Below are 20,621 nucleotides of genomic sequence, written 5' to 3' on the forward strand. Positions count from 1 at the left end.
AAAAACTATGGGTACCCCCGTTTCTATTGAATCTTAGTATTCAATTGGTCACTCAGTTAAAACAGAAAACAAGAAGGAGCACTGTGACAAAGTAAGCCATTTATTAGCTTAGGATATGATGAGTCGAATAAATGCTTGCTTTTAGAAGGGTCATTGCCTTTCCCCATGTTCCACCATGTGTGTAACCCCCTGGCTAAACATGCATTCCTAATATCGTACCACACAATAACTCACACAACCAGGCAAAGCCTTATAACACTCTAGCACCTTTTCTTGTACAAACAAGTGATTGTCCTTTACCTCTATGTACCACCCATCATACATATTACAGCATGAGCAACTGACCATATTGCATTTACAAAGACGCTTCTCAAGTCAGCACCCTAGGGGTTTAGTAAATAAAGCAGGACAATACGACCAAATAAAACCGCCCATCAACAACCTTTAAATACTTGCACTCGCCTCACCATTTGCATCCAATGTGACTGCTATTTTTTCATACGAAACAGTGGCTAAATTCAAGAAATTATAATTTAAAAAAACAAACTCTACTAATATGTTAATTAATAAATGAGCATGTTTGCATGGTCTCAATGGGGGGGGGGGGGGGGGGGGAGAGACTTTAAAGCTTGCAGCAAAAGTGATTAATAAAAAAATCAGCGGTATGTAAAATCGCAGATCTATAATAAACCTCATAGGGGTATATTCAATTAGGATTGAAAGCTGACGTCTGTCAAAAAGACGGCAGTTTTCGACTTTTTAAGGTCGAATCGTGATACGACCTATTCAGTCCCCGCTATTTTTATTCGACAAGTCGGAGAATTCGACTTGTCGAATTGTACGTGAATCGGCGGTATAGCTGCCGATTCACGTACTTTTGAGGGAAACGGGTACAAATTAGACAGGATTTGGCCCCTTTCCAGACCATCTCAGTCTGACAAAAAAATGTCGGACTGAGATGAGGGACCTTAGAGGAGAAGGGGGAGAGCCGCGGGCAGACGGGGGACAATAGCGCTACAGCACAGCGCTGCAGGAGGATGCGTCACAGCCGCGCCACTCACTGCAGCGTCCACCCGGCTCCAGCAAGTGAGGTACCGTGGATGCTGCCGTGAGGTCTGGCAGCTGTGAGTCATCCTTCTGCAGCGCTGCTCTCCTCCGTCTGCCAGCAGCTGTACCCGCTTCCCCCCCCCCTCTCCTCCGCTTTTTTTAAAGACGAATTGAGATGGGATTGAATAGGGGTTGTCGGATCCATTACGACAAATGCATGTCGGAATGGATCCGACCCTAATTGAATATACCCCTAAATGTTTATTCTAAATTTGCCTATTTACTTCCTCATTATACCGACGGTCATCTCTTCAGCAATGATCAGTAGGTGAAGTAGAACATCTTTGCTCCAAGTCTAAAGCAAGCTTCTTGAATGTATTACAGCTGACCATCTGAGGCATTTATTCCTAATAAGCCAGACGCTTCTCACTCTGGGGGTTCTCCTCTAATAAACCAGTCGCCATGCTCACATCACCAATTTAAACTCATTTCTCTACACCTGTTCCCACAGCCCTCTTTTCTAGCACTTCATTGACAGACCTCTCGCTTATCGCTGTTAGTCTTTTCCAACAGCTCTACTCCTGATAATCGTGCCGTTACTATAGAAGACAGTTTCCACCCTTTGCCGTTTAATCCTTTGCTCAGCTTGCTTACCAGCTGTTTTGTGGTGCAAATTGTTACTTCTGCCCTGTTTATGTTCTGCCTACTGTAATATAATGTAATGTTCTGTGTACCCTGTACTGTCGCCAGACGTACGGTGCAGTGGAGCACTTGTGGCGCCTTAAACATAAAATAATAATTTCTCTGAAACTCTCTCACTGAAAAACACTTTTGTTAACCCAACCAGACCAGCTGGCTTAACTCTTCGGCAGGACAGACTACTACCTCTATGTATCCAACAGATGAAAGACCATTTTGGTCATACTTGCATCAAACAGAGCACAACTGCTTTTAGGATTAACTGGCAAATAAAGGATTCTTATATTTGCTGCTAAATTCTGTTCTTCCAGGCTTTAGGGAGCACAGATTATGGGTTACAGTTCCCTCTAGGATTGGCAACCAATGGCAACTAAGATTGGCAACAAGTGGCAAATAAATTGGGTGCGTATGTAAAGTCGACAATAGGACTGTTGACACAAAAATTTTAACATGTTCTGAAGGTGGACATGGTTATCATGTTGACAAAGTTTTTTTTGCATATTTTGGCCTAACGCTAAACTCAACACAAAATTGTAGTGGCGTCATAACAAATGTAGGAATTAACAGATGTGGACAATTTTCATGTCTACATAGCGTCTGTCATCCAACCCCAACTAAGGGGTATATTTACTAAAGTGCGGGCTTTCAGAAGTGGTGATGTTGCCCACAGCAACTAATCAGAGTGTAGCTATTATCTTTGAGAAAGTGCTAGATAAAGAAGCAGAATCTGATTGATTGCTATAGGTAACATCACCACTCCTGAAAACCCGCACTTAACCCTAACTGTCCAGGATTTCAAGGCAGTCGTACTTATGCAAAGGTGACTTCATTAGTACCTCAGTTATTTTGATTTAACAATCTGTGCTCAAGCATGGATATGACAAAAACCTGGACTGTTAAGTGTGCCTTGAGGACCCAGGTTGGGAAACACTGCTCTAGAGGAGCAAGGTCAATAAGTCTATCTTCGATACACTCCCAAGGCCAGTCCAAGGTACTGAAAAACATCAGATGCAAAATTTCAAGTCTTTAAGGGGGCAGATACTCAGTTTCTTAAGCTAAATTACAAACAGAATGCATCTTGTGAAAAGGATGGTCTCAACCTCTGTGCCGCCAATGCTGCCCACATAGGTATACTGAACATGGCACTGCAGCCTTGTTGCCTTACAGCACTGGGGATATTGGTCCAATTCTGATTAAGCAGGGCTAGATCAGAACGATTTTTTGTAATATGCAGAGTTAGATAGTGGTGCTACAGAATATACGACCAGCACTTGTAGGAAGAAAATTATACAGGTTGAGTATCCCATATCCAAATATTCCGAAATACGGAATATTCCGAAATACGGGCTTTTTTGAGTGAGACTGAGATAGTGAAACCTTTGTTTTTTGATGGCTCAATGTACACAAACTTTGTTTAATACACAAAGTTATTAAAAATATTGTATTAAATGACCTTCAGGCTGTGTGTATACCCTTCAGGCTGTGTGTATAAGGTGTATATGAAACCTAAATGAATTGTGAATGTACACACACTTTGTTTAATGCACAAAGTTATAAAAAAATATTGTCTAAAATTACCTCCAGGCTGTGTGTATAAGGTGTATATGAGACATAAATGCATTCTGTGCTTAGATTTAGGTCCCATCACCATGATATCTCATTATGGTATGCAATTATTCCAAAATACGGAAAAATCCGATATCCAAAATACCTCTGGTCCCAAGCATTTTGGATAAGGGATACTCAACCTGTATAAGTATCATATTCCCATTGAAAAGGTGTTAAGCAAAATTTAATGAATGGATAAGTCACGTGGTGGATGGACCCTCAGGAAAATAAAGTCTTGACAACTGCAAATCAAAAGTACAAACAAGTGTAATATGTATGGGCTGTGTTTAACGGATATTGCCGACTCGCAACTCTGGAGTCATGGCTTCAGTTCCAGCCAGGGCACTCTGAGGAGTTTGTATGTGCAATCCGTGTTTGTCTGAATTCCAGAAATGTGCTCCAGTTACTCCCACATTTCAAAACATATTCTTAAATTTGTTTATGGCATAATGGACCCTATAATAAGTGTGGTGGGGAATTTGCATTGTAAAGCTGGCAACATAACCAGCAATCTCATCTAGCTAACCAACTAAAGGATCATCAAATGTACTCTACACATCTAACCATTTTCATCAAACCAGCCAACTTCTCTCCAACTGATTTTGTGATGTTACAGATACAGACAGACAGTGCCTGCTTACATCTGCAGATTAAAAAAACAAAAAAGAAAGAAAAATACTTGGTGTGCCCTCACACCAACTTTTTTTTTTTTTTTTTTTTTAAAGCATTGGCGCTTACAGAAGAGTGTTGGTTATCCAAAGGGGATGCGGTCAAGATGCCGCCGGCCGGAATCCCGGCGGTCGAAATACCGACGCCGGAATCCCGACTGCCACAATCCCGACATTCTCCCTCCGTGGGTGTCCACGACACCCATAGAGGGAGAATATAATAGTGTGCCGAGCGTAGCGAGGCACCATGCCCGCAGCGTGGCGAGCCCGCAAGGGGCTGCGTTCCGCTCGCCACCCCTGTCGGAATTGTGTGGTCGGGATTCCGGCATCGGTATTTCGACCGCCGGGATTCCGGCCGGCGGCATTTAGTACTGATCCCATCCCTAGGATCAGAGGGAAAACAGATGTGGCACCCCCTACCAGCAAGTTCTGTGCTGGTAGAACTATAGAGGGTGTACTCGCAGTGGTAGGGTCACCTAACTACAGTTCCAAACCAGCACCAGGCCAGGTTCCCCAAGGAAGATAGGCCCCAGAAAATGTGTGCAGCCCCCTCCTGGGTATAACCAGCACTGGCACCAATTGTGTATTTGTTGGGCTTTGGGTACAGAGGATATAAAAGGATTAGTAATCGTAAAACATGATGTAATTTGTGAACTACAGGTCTCAGCATGGCCTGGTTGCAAAAAATGGCTATTGAGGCAAGTTTGAGAACCACAAGTGTCCATTTGCCGCGGCACTGAAGTTTGCCTGGGGGGTGGGGAAAATGATAATCTAATGTGTTATTGAAAACATGGAAAAGTTTTGTTCCAGCGTAAATTTTTTTTAAATAAATTAAAATTTGGCATAAATTATGTTTCGACACCGAAAAACTATTATACTATGAATAGTGAACATGCAGCCTCAGTCCATGTTACAATATGGCAAAGTATTTGCCATAAAATGAATGCCTGCAGGATCCATCCAGAATTTTAAAAGGAGAAATAAATCACTATTGGGTTCATTGCTGTCAGCTGCACATCCATCCATGCGTAAGAGCCCTAAAGCAAATGCAGACATAAAGGAGATAATACAGACCGTAACACAAACAAATTATAACCATTCACAAATCGGACGTGTCAGATTATCTTGTATGAAGTATGTTCTGCATTATTATTACATTTATTAATATAGCTGCAGTTTTATCATGCAGCTAAGTACATAGAATTTGTAATCATTCAAATCAGTCCCTGCCCCATTAGAGCTAAAACTGTCCACTTGTCATTCTAACTAGCCAACTAACTGGCCAGCTGGAAAATAATCAGGTAGCGTGTGGGAACAAACCATAATCGTCCCTTTGCTCCCACACATTAAAAAATGGCTGAAAAACATCCTGGTCATGCTGACTAATTGGTGAAGTCAGACCTTTTTGAATGGTAATAGTCTCAAACGTAGAGAGAAAGTTGGACTCTTTCCTTCCAACTCAACAATTAGGCTGGGTACACACTGATTTATATATTGAAAAGGAATGGTGAAGGGAATTGGCGCTGAGAAAATGTGTAGAAATCGGTACTTATCATGAATATCGTGATGACTCGGATCTGTGGATGTTTTTCTTATTCTTCTTTGGTTTTCCTCATTCCAATGTTCTTCCAATGAGTTTATCAGTACGGAAAAAACATAAAAATGACTGGGGGTTAACCACTGATGTATAGGAATATTCTGAAGAAGCTTCTTAGGAGATGGGGTCTACTTTCTCCAAAAACAGTATGTATAGTGGTAGATATACCTGGCTTACATTAATAAATCTATTCACAATGCTCATCAAGGTTTCTTTCAAGGGTATTGTATCATCTGGATATCTCTCTAAAACAAATGCATACCTCTACTTACACAGGACAAATGTGATGACAAGCCTATCAAGGTATCTTTTATGTTAGGACCTTATTTCTCATATTGCGATCACAATCCTGGATTGTGATCGCAATATGAGAAATAAGGTCCTAACATAAAAGATACCTTGATAGGCTTGTCATCACATTTGTCCTGTGTAAGTGGAGGTATGCATTTGTTTTAGAGAGATATCCAGATGATACAATACCCTTGAAAGAAACCTTGATGAGCATTGTGAATAGATTTATTAATGTAAGCCAGGTATATCTACCACTATACATACTGTTTTTGGAGAAAGTAGACCCCATCTCCTAAGAAGCTTCTTCAGAATATTCCTATACATCAGTGGTTAACCCCCAGTCATTTTTATGTTTTTTCCGTACTGATAAACTCATTGGAAGAACATTGGAATGAGGAAAACCAAAGAAGAATAAGAAAAACATCCACAGATCCGAGTCATCACGATATTCATGATAAGTACCGATTTCTACACATTTTCTCAGCGCCAATTCCCTTCACCATTCCTTTTCACTTTTTGTTCAACTCTTTTGGATCATCTGGGATAGATCCAAGGTATAAGGGAAAGGCAGCAGAGATTTGAACAGGAGCGCCACTATACTTCTCAACAAAACCTTTTGATTTAAATATTGTCCGTTCTATCAAACAATGTATGTGTAGCGGATCAGCAGGTGTGCACACCCTATATGTCTGTGAACAACATAATTCACCGTTGTATCGCACCGGCCCTGCAGCACAGCCAATGCATTGGCATGTCTGATTGTGTGTATGGCAACCTGCCATACACTGGCTGCAAGGACTGCGGACACGGACGTCACAGCTTGGAGAGGCAGAGTCAAATAACCATACAGCTGTGATGTCTGGGCCGACCTATCAAGCGGCTGATCGTGTATGCTTACCAGAATCAGCCGCTCGGTCGGCGAGACAGCCAGTTGGCGGTTATATGTGTACAGTGTGCACCCAGCCTAACTCTGCCTAGTTCTGTATGTAAAAGAAATACTATAGTAACTAACCTGTAATTACATTCTACTGTCTATTGGTTTATTATAAATGGCCTATGCATTTCACCATAAGCAAAAATAACATGGTCCCTTCCTATCTCATTCACTGTGGAGAAAGCACAAAATTGACTGTCTCCATGCATTCAGTGTGCTCACATACTTCCATAGTTGGTCCTATTGGATTTCCTTATAACATTTTGCAAAAGTGTACAATCTGTAGTGTTGGTTAACCTCTGGGGTCCAGTATCTGCTTTTGGGATGATGTCACATTTGCAATAAATGTGATAACCAACAGACCGAAAACACCAGTAGTACCTGGTGACCCACCCTGAGGTGTGCATAGATCTCTACACACTGGGCTTGATTTAGAGGGGCGTGCAATGCTGTAATCAAAGAGTCATGGGTAGACTAGATGAACAGTTCACCCTTTACTGCTAAACCAATAACCATGCAAAAATCTGGCAGTAGCTGACTCGGAAGTCTCACGTTCCCTCACAGCAATTATGTAAAAGCATTGACAGTATACCTGAGAGAAGAGCTCTGGTAGAGTGCATGAGTCAAGAACCCGTGGTTCTGTGAGCTACCACCACATTAGGAATTCTCCATTAGCAGCGGTTAAATAATTTAAAGATCATCAAGTTGACTGTGAGGCTCTAATGCTACCAGAATGTGCAAATATGGTCTTCACTTCCCTCAAGGATTCCGATCCACCTTTCTGAGTTATTCAAGGTATGACAATTTAACTCCCTGACAAATATTAACACGTATTTCTCTATAGGTGACGAGGTTAGTAAGCTAATAAGGGTTGACTTATTAATACACAACTATGTACAAAAGCTATAGTTTTTACATGTTTCTTTTTTCAGGATCTGTAATACAATATGTACTACTACTACTACTATAATTAGAATATCAAGATTTGCATTGCTATTTTGTTCTGCTACATTGTACAGTCAATTCAGTTTGCCTTGTTTTACCATACCTCCCTGTCACTGCACTTGGCTCCCTTACCAACACTGTACCCTCTTATCTTCTGGCATCACCCTCTCACACACCTCACTCTGGTACATACAATTATCTCACTCCTTCCTATCCCATGCCATTTCTATTCCCTCTCAATGTGGCACTTAAACCTTGCCCCAGATCACTTTGTCTCACCTCTCCTGCAATACCCTCGATCACCCCTTCAGGCTGTCAACTCCTCCACTTAATCCAATTCTATTCCTACTCTATCCCTTCTCACTACTACAGTCATGCTACTGAACCAACTACACAACATCAACCTTACCTAATTCCCCACCGCCACTCCCTTCCTCTCTCTTGTGCTCTCTGAAAGGTCATGTCTGTTTGTAACAAACTTGCCTCCATCTGCTTTCCAACTCTAAACATCCGAGTTTTCCAAAAACTGGCTCCACCACCCCCTTTCCCTCAGATACTATTTCCCACATTGCTCTTTCATTTAGGGTTTTCTCCCTCTCCCACATCCCAGAATTTGGTGACCAACAAGGAGGAAGTGTGGTAGTACTCTAACCTAACATCACCTTAAGTGTCACACCTAAAACTCTTTCCTTTGAGGTGCAGTATTCCAGCCAAGTTATCCCCATATAGTAGTCAACTATGGTGCTTCAGGCCCAACCTCCAAATGTATACAGACCACTTTGAGGCATGGCTATGCCACTTTCTCACTCCTGACCTTTCATCACTGATACTAGGGGACTTTACTATCCCTCTCGACAACCTTTTGAAAGCTCCTGCTTCCAAACTCATCTGCTCATACTTTCACGAATTCCCACCTACCCGTTCTCCGAATACCATATTTTCGAATTCAACCTCCTCCCTTCATCATCTCTGCTCTGTCACTCTTAGTAAGCGAAACGGACTTGACCTGGTCTTATTCTACTCTTCTTTGGACTCTCTTCCATGTCCAACCTCTCCTGTCAAGCTGTCTCCCTTTTCAATGCCTCAATCATGTCTTTCATTCTGCTGCTCCGTCTGTTACTCTCAGCAACATTCAATCTGCACCCCAACCATGACATCCCAAGTTTACAACCAGCAAAAAAATGCCCACATGCACTGCTGCTTGGTACTGAGGAAATTGCCCTCCCATGCAGATTCTCCTAGTACATCTATGACTGTATCCATGCTAACATGATTATTTTAAGCCTTTTATCTACTGCCACTTCTTCCTGTCTCTTGCCTCCTTGTCCACATCAGCAACTCTGACTCTGTGAGCTTACATTTTATTGGGTACAGGCACATTGAGTGCTGAACTGCCTTCCCTGTGACTCTCCTGCACTTGAATAGAAAAGGAAAACACCAAAGAAGCCAATGCGCAAACACCACAAGTGCAGCCCAGGTCAACTCAAAATGGCTCACCACACCATAACCAATACATATAATAGAAAAGAGAGAGACCCTGTGGCGCAGATATGGTATAAAATACAATACAGTCCCTTTTTTTTTTTTTTAGTTTCCCTTGCTAGGGATAGAAGATTTCTTCCAGGAATGTCGTCCTTCTCTCCAGGGGTTCACTCCAAATATTAGCCTCAAATAGGAGAGAAAATAGGATTTTGGTACTTACCAGGTAAATCCTTTTCTTTGAATCCATAGGGGGCACTGGAGTACTCTTGGGATATGGACGGCTTCCACAGGAAGTAGGCACTGAATAAATTAATTTTGAAACTACACCTCCCCTCCATATCCCTGAGTACCTCAGTGTTTTTTACTGAGCCGAACAGGAGCGATAGAGAGGTTGACAGTGTAGAATTACATATAACATAACGGACAACAATAAAGTTGACACAACATTACTGACAACTAAACAGTTGACACCATAACTGATTAGAACTTGTTAATCTGAACCAGTCGGTGAAAATGTGTTACCATAAGATCTACTGAACCTACCCCAAACCAGGTAAACTGCTCTGGGTGGGCGTCCAGTGCCCCCTATGGATTCAAAGAAAAGGATTTACCTGGTAAGTACCAAAATCCTATTTTCTTTTTCATCCACTAGGGGTCACTGGAGTACTCTTGGGACGTACCAAAGTTTCCCCCCGTGGGCGGGAGAGCTGTTTGGCACCTGTAACACTAGGCGGCCAAAGCTAGATGCTGATGCCTCCAACGTATCAAACTTGTAGAGGCGCACAAACGTGTGGACCGAAGACCATGTGGCCGCCCGGCAAAGCTGTGTCGTAGAAGCTCCACGACTCGCTGCCCATGATGTTCCCACAGCCCGTGTGGAATGAGCTGTTACTGATGTAGGCGGCTGTAACCTAGCATGAAGGTAAGCCTGACGTATGGTCAGTTTAATCCAACTGGATAAGGTCTGTCTAGAAGCTGGCCAACTCATCTTGGCAGCATCAGAGAGAGCAAACAACGTATCCGTCTTACGAACGGTCGACGTTCGGGATACATAAATGCGTAATGCGCGTACCACATCCAACCTACCAGAGTCTCCTGTAACACAGGAACTACTATTGGTTGATTGATGTGAAAAGATGACACTACCTTTGGTAGAAAAGCGGAATTCGTCCGGAGTTCCGCTCTGTCATCATGAAACACTAAATACGGTGGCTTGCACGACAAAGCACCCAAATCTGAAACACGCCTTGCTGACGCTAAGGCTAAAAGAAAAATTGTTTTCCCAATTGAGAAATGTAAATATCCACTTGTTGTAAGGGTTCATAATAAAAAGACTGTAAGAAATCTAAAAACCAGATTCAAGTCTTATGGCGCAGTAGGTGGAGTGAATGGAGGCTGAACTCTGAGGACACCCTGCATAAAGGTGTGAACCGACGGCAATAGGGCCAATCTACTATGAAAATAAATGGACAACGCCGATATCTGCACTTTAAGTGTGGATAAACTCAGACCTCTATCTAACCCCATCTGTAGAAATAACAAAAGACGGGATAACTTAAAAGATGATGTCGGAAACTTCCGAGCTTCACACCAACCTACATAGGCACGCCAAATTCTGTAATAATGAGCTGCCGTAACCGGCTTCCTAGCTCGTAACATGGTTGGTATAACCGATTCTGGAATGCCCTCTCTTCTTAAGAGGGCTGTCTCAACAGCCACCCCGTCAAACGCGGCCGCGCTAAATCGGGGTAAAGGAACGGACCCTGCTGAAACAGGTCAGAACGTAGTGGGAGCGGCCAAAGACCGACTGCGAGTAGACCGCGGAGATCCGAGAACCAAGCTCTCCGAGGCCAAAGAAGCGCCACTAGTATAACTGTGACGGACTCTCCTTTGATCCGTTTTAGCCACAGAGGGAGCAGTGGAAATGGTGGAAACAGATACACGAGACTGTATGGCCACGTGATTGTGAGAGCATCCACTGCCACTGCCTTTGGATCTCTCGTTCTGGACACGACCTGGGGCGTTTGATGATTGTGGCGAGAAGCCATCAGGTCCACCTGCAGGTAACTCCATTTCTGGACCAGCATGTGAAATACTTCTGGATTTAATGCCCATTCTCATTGAAAATTCAGACGGCTGAGATAATCCGCCTCCCAGTTGTCCACTCCCGGAATGACTACTGCCGACAATATCATTTGGTAATACTCGGCCCAATAGAGGATTTAAGCTACTTCCCGCATTGCCATACGGCTTTTCGTTCCTTCTTGTTTGTTGATGTATGCGACCGCCGTCGCATTGTCTGACTGCACCTGAACAGCCTGAGCCTGCAGCCTGTGCACTGCTTGTCGTAGCGCATTGTAAATTGCCCGGAGTTCCAGGACATTTATAGACCGCAATCTTTCGTGAACCGCCCAGAGACCCTGGAGCTGATAATTTTGAACTACAGCTCCCTAACCTCTGAGACTCGCGTCCGCCGTGAGAATTATCCAATTCCAGTCACCGAACCGTTTCCATGCGGTTAGATTCTGTACTTTGAGCCACCAGAGTAGAGACACTCTGGCCCTTGGAGACAACCTCACCCTGCGGTAAATCTGCAGATGCGAGCCCGACCACTGTGCGAGCACATCCAATTGAAAAGGACGTGAGTGAAGTCTTCCGAACTGAAGCGCTTCGAAAGCCGCCACTATTGTGTCTAATAGGCGAATGCACAAATGAACCGAGACTGTGCGTGGCTTGAGCACTAATTGTACCAGATGACGAATGACCTGTACTTTCTGTTCGGGTAGGTAAATTCTTTGATTTACCGTATCGAGAATCATGCCTAGGAATTGAAGTCGTTGAGACGGAATCGTTCAGGAATTCGCGTAGACAATGGTAGGAAATCAGATTCCCCCCCCCACTTGGTCTGCGATCTATCTCGTTTGGAATCCGACTCCGCCTGTTAGGAACGTAGCCAAAGTGGACGTTATGCGCCACTAGCGAAGCTGAAAACGCAAGAACCAACTGCCAACGTCCAAAGATGCTGTAGGTAGCAAGAAGTGTAAGGTGGTCTTTATTTAGGGCAAACCTGAACTGGAGTGCCCTGCCCCTACAGCCTTGTTACCTCAAAACCCTTACCAAAGCAGGGCGAAGCAACAGCACTACTGCTGTGTAGGGTACACTCCGATAGGTAGTAAAACACCCAATAATTGTAATTGTCTCTCATTGGAAATCGTTCAGCCTTCGCTGAGAACCTGACGCACTGGCCTGGTGCTATGAGGGCTGGCAGTAAATCGACCGCAACAATCTAACTGAAACAGTAAAAAAAAAAAATATATATATATATATTTTTTTTTTCCCTTTCAGGCAGTACATGCCCCCGTATTCCCCCAAAAGAGGACCGGTAAGGGTCTGTCTGTGCAGTTTTTACGCAGAGCACTAACCACTATACGATCACGACAACTTAAACGAGCCAGGTAGGAGACTAACCTACAATCTTGTTATCTATAGTCAGATGCGTTATACATTGCGCCTCTGGCCCAGATTCGTATTTGTCCGACACACTGTGTGACCGACTTTGCAGCGAAGCTGCTTGTTTGACTATGCATTAGACTTAGTGATCATGTACTCCAACCAGTAAGTACACCACGGAAGTAACGTGTGTATTAACCTGCATTACCGTGCATGTGGTTACCAGCAATAGTGAATCTTCCTGTAGAGTCATGCTGTACAAAAAACAATTAATAAATTAAACTCCTAACAACACACCGCTCCTCCAGATGCTAAGTGTTGTAGAGCAGCAACCTCCGGGAAAGAACCAGGAAGTAACGTTAAAAGAAAATGGTGTCCTTCCTACCATGTTTTTTTTTTTTTTTTTTTTTAACACCTGTTAAACCAGGATCTGAACCAGTGTCCATGCAATCACAATGTTCACTGTGGCCTGAAAGCCTAACCACTTAGCTACAGAGCCACCTGTAAAAACAATAAGCAAAGCTGCTGCAGATGAGGCCTGAACTCACCACGTTTGCCGTGCTCAACAGATACTGTTTAATAAGCACTGTGTGCTGACCAATTAGTCTTGCTTACTGCAAAATAGATTTTTAATGTCAGCATATATATATATATATATATATATATATATATATATATATATATATATATATCTCTACACATACATACAACAATGTATATTCACACATACTCAGACCTTAATAAATATATATATATTCCATATATGTATACATACACATATATATTATGTACCCATATACAAATATCCAGATATATCCTGATACAGAGGTATAATACATTTTTTAGAGGTCTGAAACTAAATGTGAGCTCACACAGGCTTAAAACCTGAGATGACTGCTGCTTAACCACAGCTTAGTTAATGGGCCCTATCTAGTGGCCGGCGCCGGGAGCGCGCTCTTGGGAGCAGCCTCTGGAGAGCTATCCTGACTGTTAAACCTATGGTAGGTTTATATTGATAGTGTAAGCCCCAACTGAGCTATTTTTAACAGTTTGAACTAGCATGTATTAGTATGCAATCTAGTTGGATCACCAGTTTCCCCCAGATGGCAAAACACTATGCACATTGCTTAGCTTCCAAGCTCAGATGAGTTTGGGCGTATCCAGAGTGGTGTGGCTGTAGATTAAAAATACCTACAGCACCTTGTACTCCCAGGTGGCTAATCAGGCCCAACACTGCTTAGCTTCCAAAATCAGATGAGATTGGGCGTATCCAGTGTGGTGTGGCCAAGTGAATTAAGCCAAAGCTGCTGCAGGCTTTGCAGTGCTCTACAGATACTGTTTTATAAGCACCATGTGCTGACCAATTGATATAACATATCTTACTTTACAACAGTGAACCAAGCCAGTATTTGGCTGCCACAGCCATGATTCAGATTTGCAGTCTTTAGGATCATTATAAACAGTTTATGAAATAAATAATTAGTAAGTGTATACCCATGTTTTAGACATGGCAGGGAAACTGCTTATTAGTAATTGCTGGTGTCTTACCAATGCAGACAGACAATACACAAAAAAATAAAAAACAAAGACAGACAACTTGCACGACTCAGTCTCTATAAATATATATCTGGCCAAGTGCAGTGCACGCCAGCAATATGCCTGCTTAACACCCCTGCGCCTTCAATGGAGGAGAGATGTAACACAGGAAATTTCTGGAAATACAACAGGAAAACAACAGGAAGCATGGTTAATATGTCCCCATGCTCACAGTATAACACAAAGTGCCGACTTATAATTATATAGGCAGATTTAATAAACATCTTATGTTGCACTCAAACCTGCACATGTAACTTGTATCATGTTTTAACAAAGACTTCATAGCCTATTGTAATACATATGCAGCGCTGCTGTATTCCCTTTATCAATAAGAGTTGAATCATAATCTTTTATCCAGTGACCCTGACATTTCTGTGTGCAGGGAACATCACTGTGGCAGCAAAGTTACTCATGGAGCGGCCTATGCATAAAACCATGTGGCTGACGCAGCTCAGAGCGGCGGGGGACCACACACACACACAGTATCCCACACAGTGGGGCGGCAGCGTGAGCTGACCGCCCCGTTCAACATACCTGGACCCTGTGGTGAGGGCTATGACGGGCCTTCTCTGTAAGTTCCGTCCAGCCTTTACTGCAGGTTTTAGTCCTGCACATGGTAGTGAGGGAGCTCTTTTTAGAGAGGTCCGACACCCACAGCTGCTAAAGCAGCCTTCACTATCCCGGACCCACGCCTATTGGAAGGGGGGAAGGGATGTAGTAAATCGTTGAAAAAAGAAAAAACTTAGAAAAAATTCCAATGAAATGTGGACCTCTGTGGCAGCAAAGCCACAAGCCTACTAACTGTGTCGAGCACAGAAAAAACACTGAGGTACTCAGGGATATGGAGGGGAGGTGTAGTTTCAAAATTAATTTATTCAGTGCCTACTTCCTGTGGAAGCCGTCCATATCCCAAGAGTACTCCAGTGACCCCTAGTGGATGAAAAAGAAATATTCTTAGTGTAACACTGTGGGGTTTGAATGGGATACACTTAAATGTATGATGTTGCACTCACATTTTATGATAATTATATATGCCCATCATCCTCCATATGTCTGTTTCTCCTTCACCGCCAAATATGTGGCTCAAATAAAGAAAAATATTTAGTGCAACACTGTTTGTAAAAAACTAAAACCAGGTTTATTACAGAATTGCACTCACATAGATAAAAGACAACAAAGCGTATAGAACCTCCTCAGATAGGGTAAGATGATTCTCACGACAGCTAGATTCGGAACCAGCCGGTCCAACCGCCAAAGGAGGATATCACCGTCCCTGAGATGTTTCCAGAGGTAAGTCCAAAAGTCCAAAGTCAAAAAGAATCCACCTGCTTAACGCGTTTCGGACTTAGAAGTCCTTCATCAGAAGCATGGTGGAATACAAACTGAATGGGTTTTTATACCCACAAACATGATTAAGACCACCCCCACCCCACCTGAGAATGGGCGCCTAAAATCAAAAACAGCCAATGAAGAAAGTAAAACGGAGCCGTTCTTCACATTGCAAATGAGTGTCATGTTAAATCTTTTTGGGGCATCCAAACAGTACAACATAATTGGAAAATAAGGGATGTGGATCTTAGGCTTTCCAAAGCTGAAATGAAGTGGATTTACCTATTGAAAGCTTTGGTCCCCAGAGGTTTGAATGGGGATTTTGAGCTCAAGCATTTCCTATAGTTTTCAGTATTTCTCTATTGTATAACTAATTACGTTTTTTGGTATATTTTATAGATTATGTATCATCATGGACCACTTTCACCCCATGCGAGTCTGAGCCGCCAGTAAATGTCATCCAAGTTATCATGGTAACCGTCACCGCTATGCTTTCGAGTCAAAGTAAAGGAGGAAGCTCTAAGAAGCGCCGCATTGGAACGCGGTGGAACGCAAGTATCACTTCCGGGTGTCACCGGAAGTGAGCGGACGGTATGCGAGCGTATGCATGGAACGCGGTGGAACGCATTCTTCCGGAAACCGGAAGTGATGCAATGTGAAGAACGGCTCCGTTTTACTTTCTTCATTGGCTGTTTTTGATTTTAGGCGCCCATTCTCAGGTGGGGTGGGGGTGGTCTTAATCATGTTTGTGGGTATAAAAACCCATTCAGTTTGTATTCCACCATGCTTCTGATGAAGGACTTCTAAGTCCGAAACGCGTTAAGCAGGTGGATTCTTTTTGACTTTGGACTTTTGGACTTACCGCTGGAAACATCTCAGGGACGGTGATATCCTCCTTTGGCGGTTGGACCGGCTGGTTCCGAATCTAGCTGTCGTGAGAATCATCTTACCCTATCTGAGGAGGTTCTATACGCTTTGTTGTCTTTTATCTATGCGAGTGCAATTCTGTAATAAACCTGGTTTTAGTTTTTTACAAACAGTGTTGCACTAAATATTTTTCTTTATTTGAGCCACATATTTGGCGGTGAAGGAGAAACAGACATATGGAGGATGATGGGCATATATAATTATCATAAAATGTGAGTGCAACATCATACATTTAAGTGTATCCCATTCAAACCCCACAGTGTTACACTAAGAATATTTCTCTCCTATTTGAGGCTAATATTTGGAGTGAACCCCTGGAGAGAAGGACGACATTCCTGGAAGAAATCTTCTATCCCTAGCAAGGGAAACTAAAAAAAAAAAAAGGGACTGTATTGTATTTTATACCATATCTGCGCCACAGGGTCTCTCTCTTTTCTATTATACTCTCCTGCACTTGCCCATCAAGATAGATCGAGTCACCCAATCCTCTCATCTGGGTCCTACCTAGTTTTTTGGTTTATTGTGCTGTGTTGTTCCAGCAATATATGTCAGTTTACATTTACTGTACTTTGGATATGTCAAGAAATAACAAAGTTTACATGTAGAACTGACATCGCTCTAATACACCATATATTAAATATCATATTATTGGTGTGTGTGGTTTTAGAGCATGTACATAGATAATATAACTAAAAGTGGTCTCTATCATTTATAAAACTTTCTAATAATTATAAAAATAACCACTTTGAACTTGTTAAACTATATTTATATGCATTTAAAAATAAAATATAAAGGTGTATAAAATACTTGATAATTTTAGTGTAGATGCATTGGGGGCGATTCAATTGTTTTGGGTGTCTATTTTTCCCATCTAAACAGGAGAGTATAGACGCCCAAACAATTGTCAGGATTCAATGGTGTTCGGGCACCCATGCATATTGATAACAGAGTGTTTAGCTGCATAAAGCTGATAAACCAGTCTAAAGTGCTGCTTTGTGCGTCCAAACTAAGGAGGCTATGAGAAGAAATATCACCCCCACAGATAACCGGCGTCTAAATTAAGCAATAATTGAATTGTTCCATTCTGTGCCCCCTAGTGGCAGCTGTGTGTTAAAACAACTGAATCTGCCCCATTGAAACAAAGTGACTGATCAGGACTATGGTTGCACTGAGTGGTTAGATAATTTCTCAGTACCTTTAGTGAAATGAAACCAGTGTTACTAGACAGGCAGTGAAGATGGTTTAATAGCTTTAGTAGAACACTTAACTTTGTAGATCCATAAACAAGCACCCAGTTGAAAACGGTAGGGAGAGCCTAAAACAGCTATAAAATAAGACACACCTTTCCTCCTGATAGCTACTAACACAAGGGTATAAATAAATCAATTAGCTTAGGTCGATACTACTGAAAAATAATTCAACTATAGCTCTATGATTAAGAGCAGATACAGATGTAAACACCACAGGCAGAGCAGGAACAAACCATGAGAAATAGCCTTTCTTGATCAACCCCACACTGTGCAAACTATTGGGTGCCCAAAAGCCAGATATTGGGAGGATTTCTACTAGTCACCTCCAAAGGGTACAAGCATTAATAATGAGCGCCAACTGCACTCGCACCAGAACAATTGAATACCACCCTCTGGACACCCATTACTTCCGGAAACCCAAAAACAACTGAAATCCCCCAAGAAAGCTGATATGTACCATCACAGGAGGCTCACTCCCAGACTCCCACAAATACTTTCTAAACACATTTCCTGAATCCCCATAGCACATTGAGACCTATATTCGGTGCAGCACTCAAATCGCTTCCACAGCAATAAATTTCACCAAAATGTGTCTCTCATGGCCCTCCCATAATTCAGAATACCTTCCATTTTTTATTAGTTACTGTCCTGCGTTAAAGTTCTCAGTGTTCTATTACTAAAGAAGCTTTAAGACCATTATTCTTGCTCCTAACCATTACAGGACATTTTTTTTTGTAACAGCACCGTGACACCCACATCCTTTAAGTACACCTTATCAACTAACAAGTCCATATTTTCTTGATGCATGGTACGAAAGACGCAACTCATTTGAAAATGATACCTGGAAAATCATGATCTGCTTTAAAAACGGAGTGGTGTTGTCTAAAATATTCATTGACATAGTCCCATTGGTTGTGATTAGTTCCAATGAAGAACACCATATAATTCCCTTGCTTAATAGTCTTACTATTCTGCCTTAATGTAATGTGATCAGTATGTACTGCTTGAAATTTGGGCTTCAAATCTTTGACTATAGACTCTAGAATCAGTAAATGATCTTACATCCCATTTACTAGCAAGCTGAACCCATAGCTAACCACCGCAGGTCCCTAGGCAATACTCATGTACAGGGAAATTGATGTGAAGTAAAAAGCAAAACGTAGAAAGTAGAAAATCTTTTTTTTTTTTTTTTTAAATATCTATATATTTGTTCAGTTGGAAATTGCTATCATTAAATCCTTCACAACCTCAATTCCATAGGTATGTCTTTTTGAGGTACTGTATATAAAGATGCTACATGGTATGCAATTAGCAGGGTGTCAGTTTGTAGAGGGGTAATATATTACACTAAAGACAAAAAAATACCAGCAACTAACATAGCATGGTAACACTGAGGACATAAATGCTTAATGTTACATCTAGAAACGTACTTATTAGGTCACAAAAACTGCTGCTCCCAGAGACAATGTGTTCTGATTATAAGTTTAGACGCTTCATTATGGATCCATGGTAATACATGAAGCAGCTGTATGGGGATTATTATTATTAACCACCTAAAATTTTAATTACCTGGTAACCAAATAATTATTACCAGATTCTCACAGTATTCTGTATACTGCTAAGAAGGGTTATTGTATCATTTCTCCCAGCTAGATTCATCATATTATGTCTTCATGCCTCTAACATCCTCTTCTCTTTATTGTATACTCACCAGGACTATTAGAGCGCCACCTCTCACCATCTCTTCTGGGTGCTGCAGTCCTCCAGACACCACCACCTTCCTCTTCCTCGCCATTCAACTCCTCCCGCAGGCTACGCCAGCTCCCAGTCTCTGAACGGATAAATTCTTGCTTTCTCCCAGCAGCAGCAGCAGCTGTGACTCCCTCTTCAACCACAGGCCGAACTGAAGGAGTTCAGAGAATTAGTCTAGCAAAGTATCAACTGCAGAAGCGCACATTCCCCCAATACTAGGATAAACCAGAGATTAGTGCACAAACACCTGAGCGGACTGAACACTCAACAGTATTATGGAGCAAAATCTCACCAGCTAGCACATACACACACAGACACTCAGCAGAGTCTAATTATGTCTGCTTAACTTTCTTCCTGCGTACTTTAGTGTGCCAATTACCCTCAGACAAAACTAGAATGGTGGCTGTAGTTTGCTTTTTCCACTGCTAACGAAGGTTAGAAGCAGAAACAATGTCTTTCATCTGCAGAATGCAGGTTTAATCTGTTGACCTCCTTTTATTTTACATGAAGTGCCACTGCAATTAACCTACCAGTCTGAGTGTGTGCATTTGTACTGTGGGACGAAACCAGTGCACACCAAGGTAATCCGGGGAATACACAGGGGAGCATAATAAAATCTAAACAGAACCCTGGTTAAAATCGAACCAATGGTCCCAGAGATGTGAGGGAGCAATCTCAGCAACTCTGCCAAAGTGATAGATATCGTGACTTACCGACAGAACTATTGACACATGAAATAGACCTTTTAATTGGAAAACATGTGAGCATCTGACACTTCATAGCAACATTAGTAATGGTTAGAGTAACTGCTGAGGAGTGTCAGAGGTTGTTTTCCAGGGTCAAAAGTACTTCCGGGAAAAATTGTGGTGCGAAAATTATTTTTATTTTAAAATTTCATGTTCTACTAGCTTTGAATCGCATTAGACTTTCATTCCTTTTTCTGATTCAGACAACTAGACATTTTTATTAAAATTCGTACATCAATGTGTAGGTATGGCGGCAGCTTCTGTAGTCAATAACTTATCCTTTCATTGTACATAACCAAG

The 20,621-nt window shown here is 42.1% G+C and overlaps 1 protein-coding gene across 13 annotated transcripts in view; it reads right to left on the bottom strand.

The window, feature by feature from the left end:
• The window catches only part of GIGYF2 (GRB10 interacting GYF protein 2), a 452,656-nt gene that overhangs the window by 214,014 nt on the left and 218,021 nt on the right, over positions 1-20,621 (bottom strand). For 10 of the 13 annotated variants that reach the window (XM_063915746.1, XM_063915737.1, XM_063915739.1 and 7 more), the window contains one exon: positions 19,535-19,726. The exons of the other annotated variants lie outside the window; for them this stretch is intronic. In XM_063915746.1, coding sequence (XP_063771816.1) covers positions 19,535-19,726 — 192 coding nt within the window. The remainder of the gene's footprint in view (positions 1-19,534; positions 19,727-20,621) is intronic. 13 annotated transcript variants of the gene reach the window in all.

This window comes from Pseudophryne corroboree, chromosome 4 (assembly GCF_028390025.1).
Source record: "Pseudophryne corroboree isolate aPseCor3 chromosome 4, aPseCor3.hap2, whole genome shotgun sequence".
Classification (NCBI taxonomy): Eukaryota; Metazoa; Chordata; class Amphibia; order Anura; family Myobatrachidae; genus Pseudophryne; species Pseudophryne corroboree.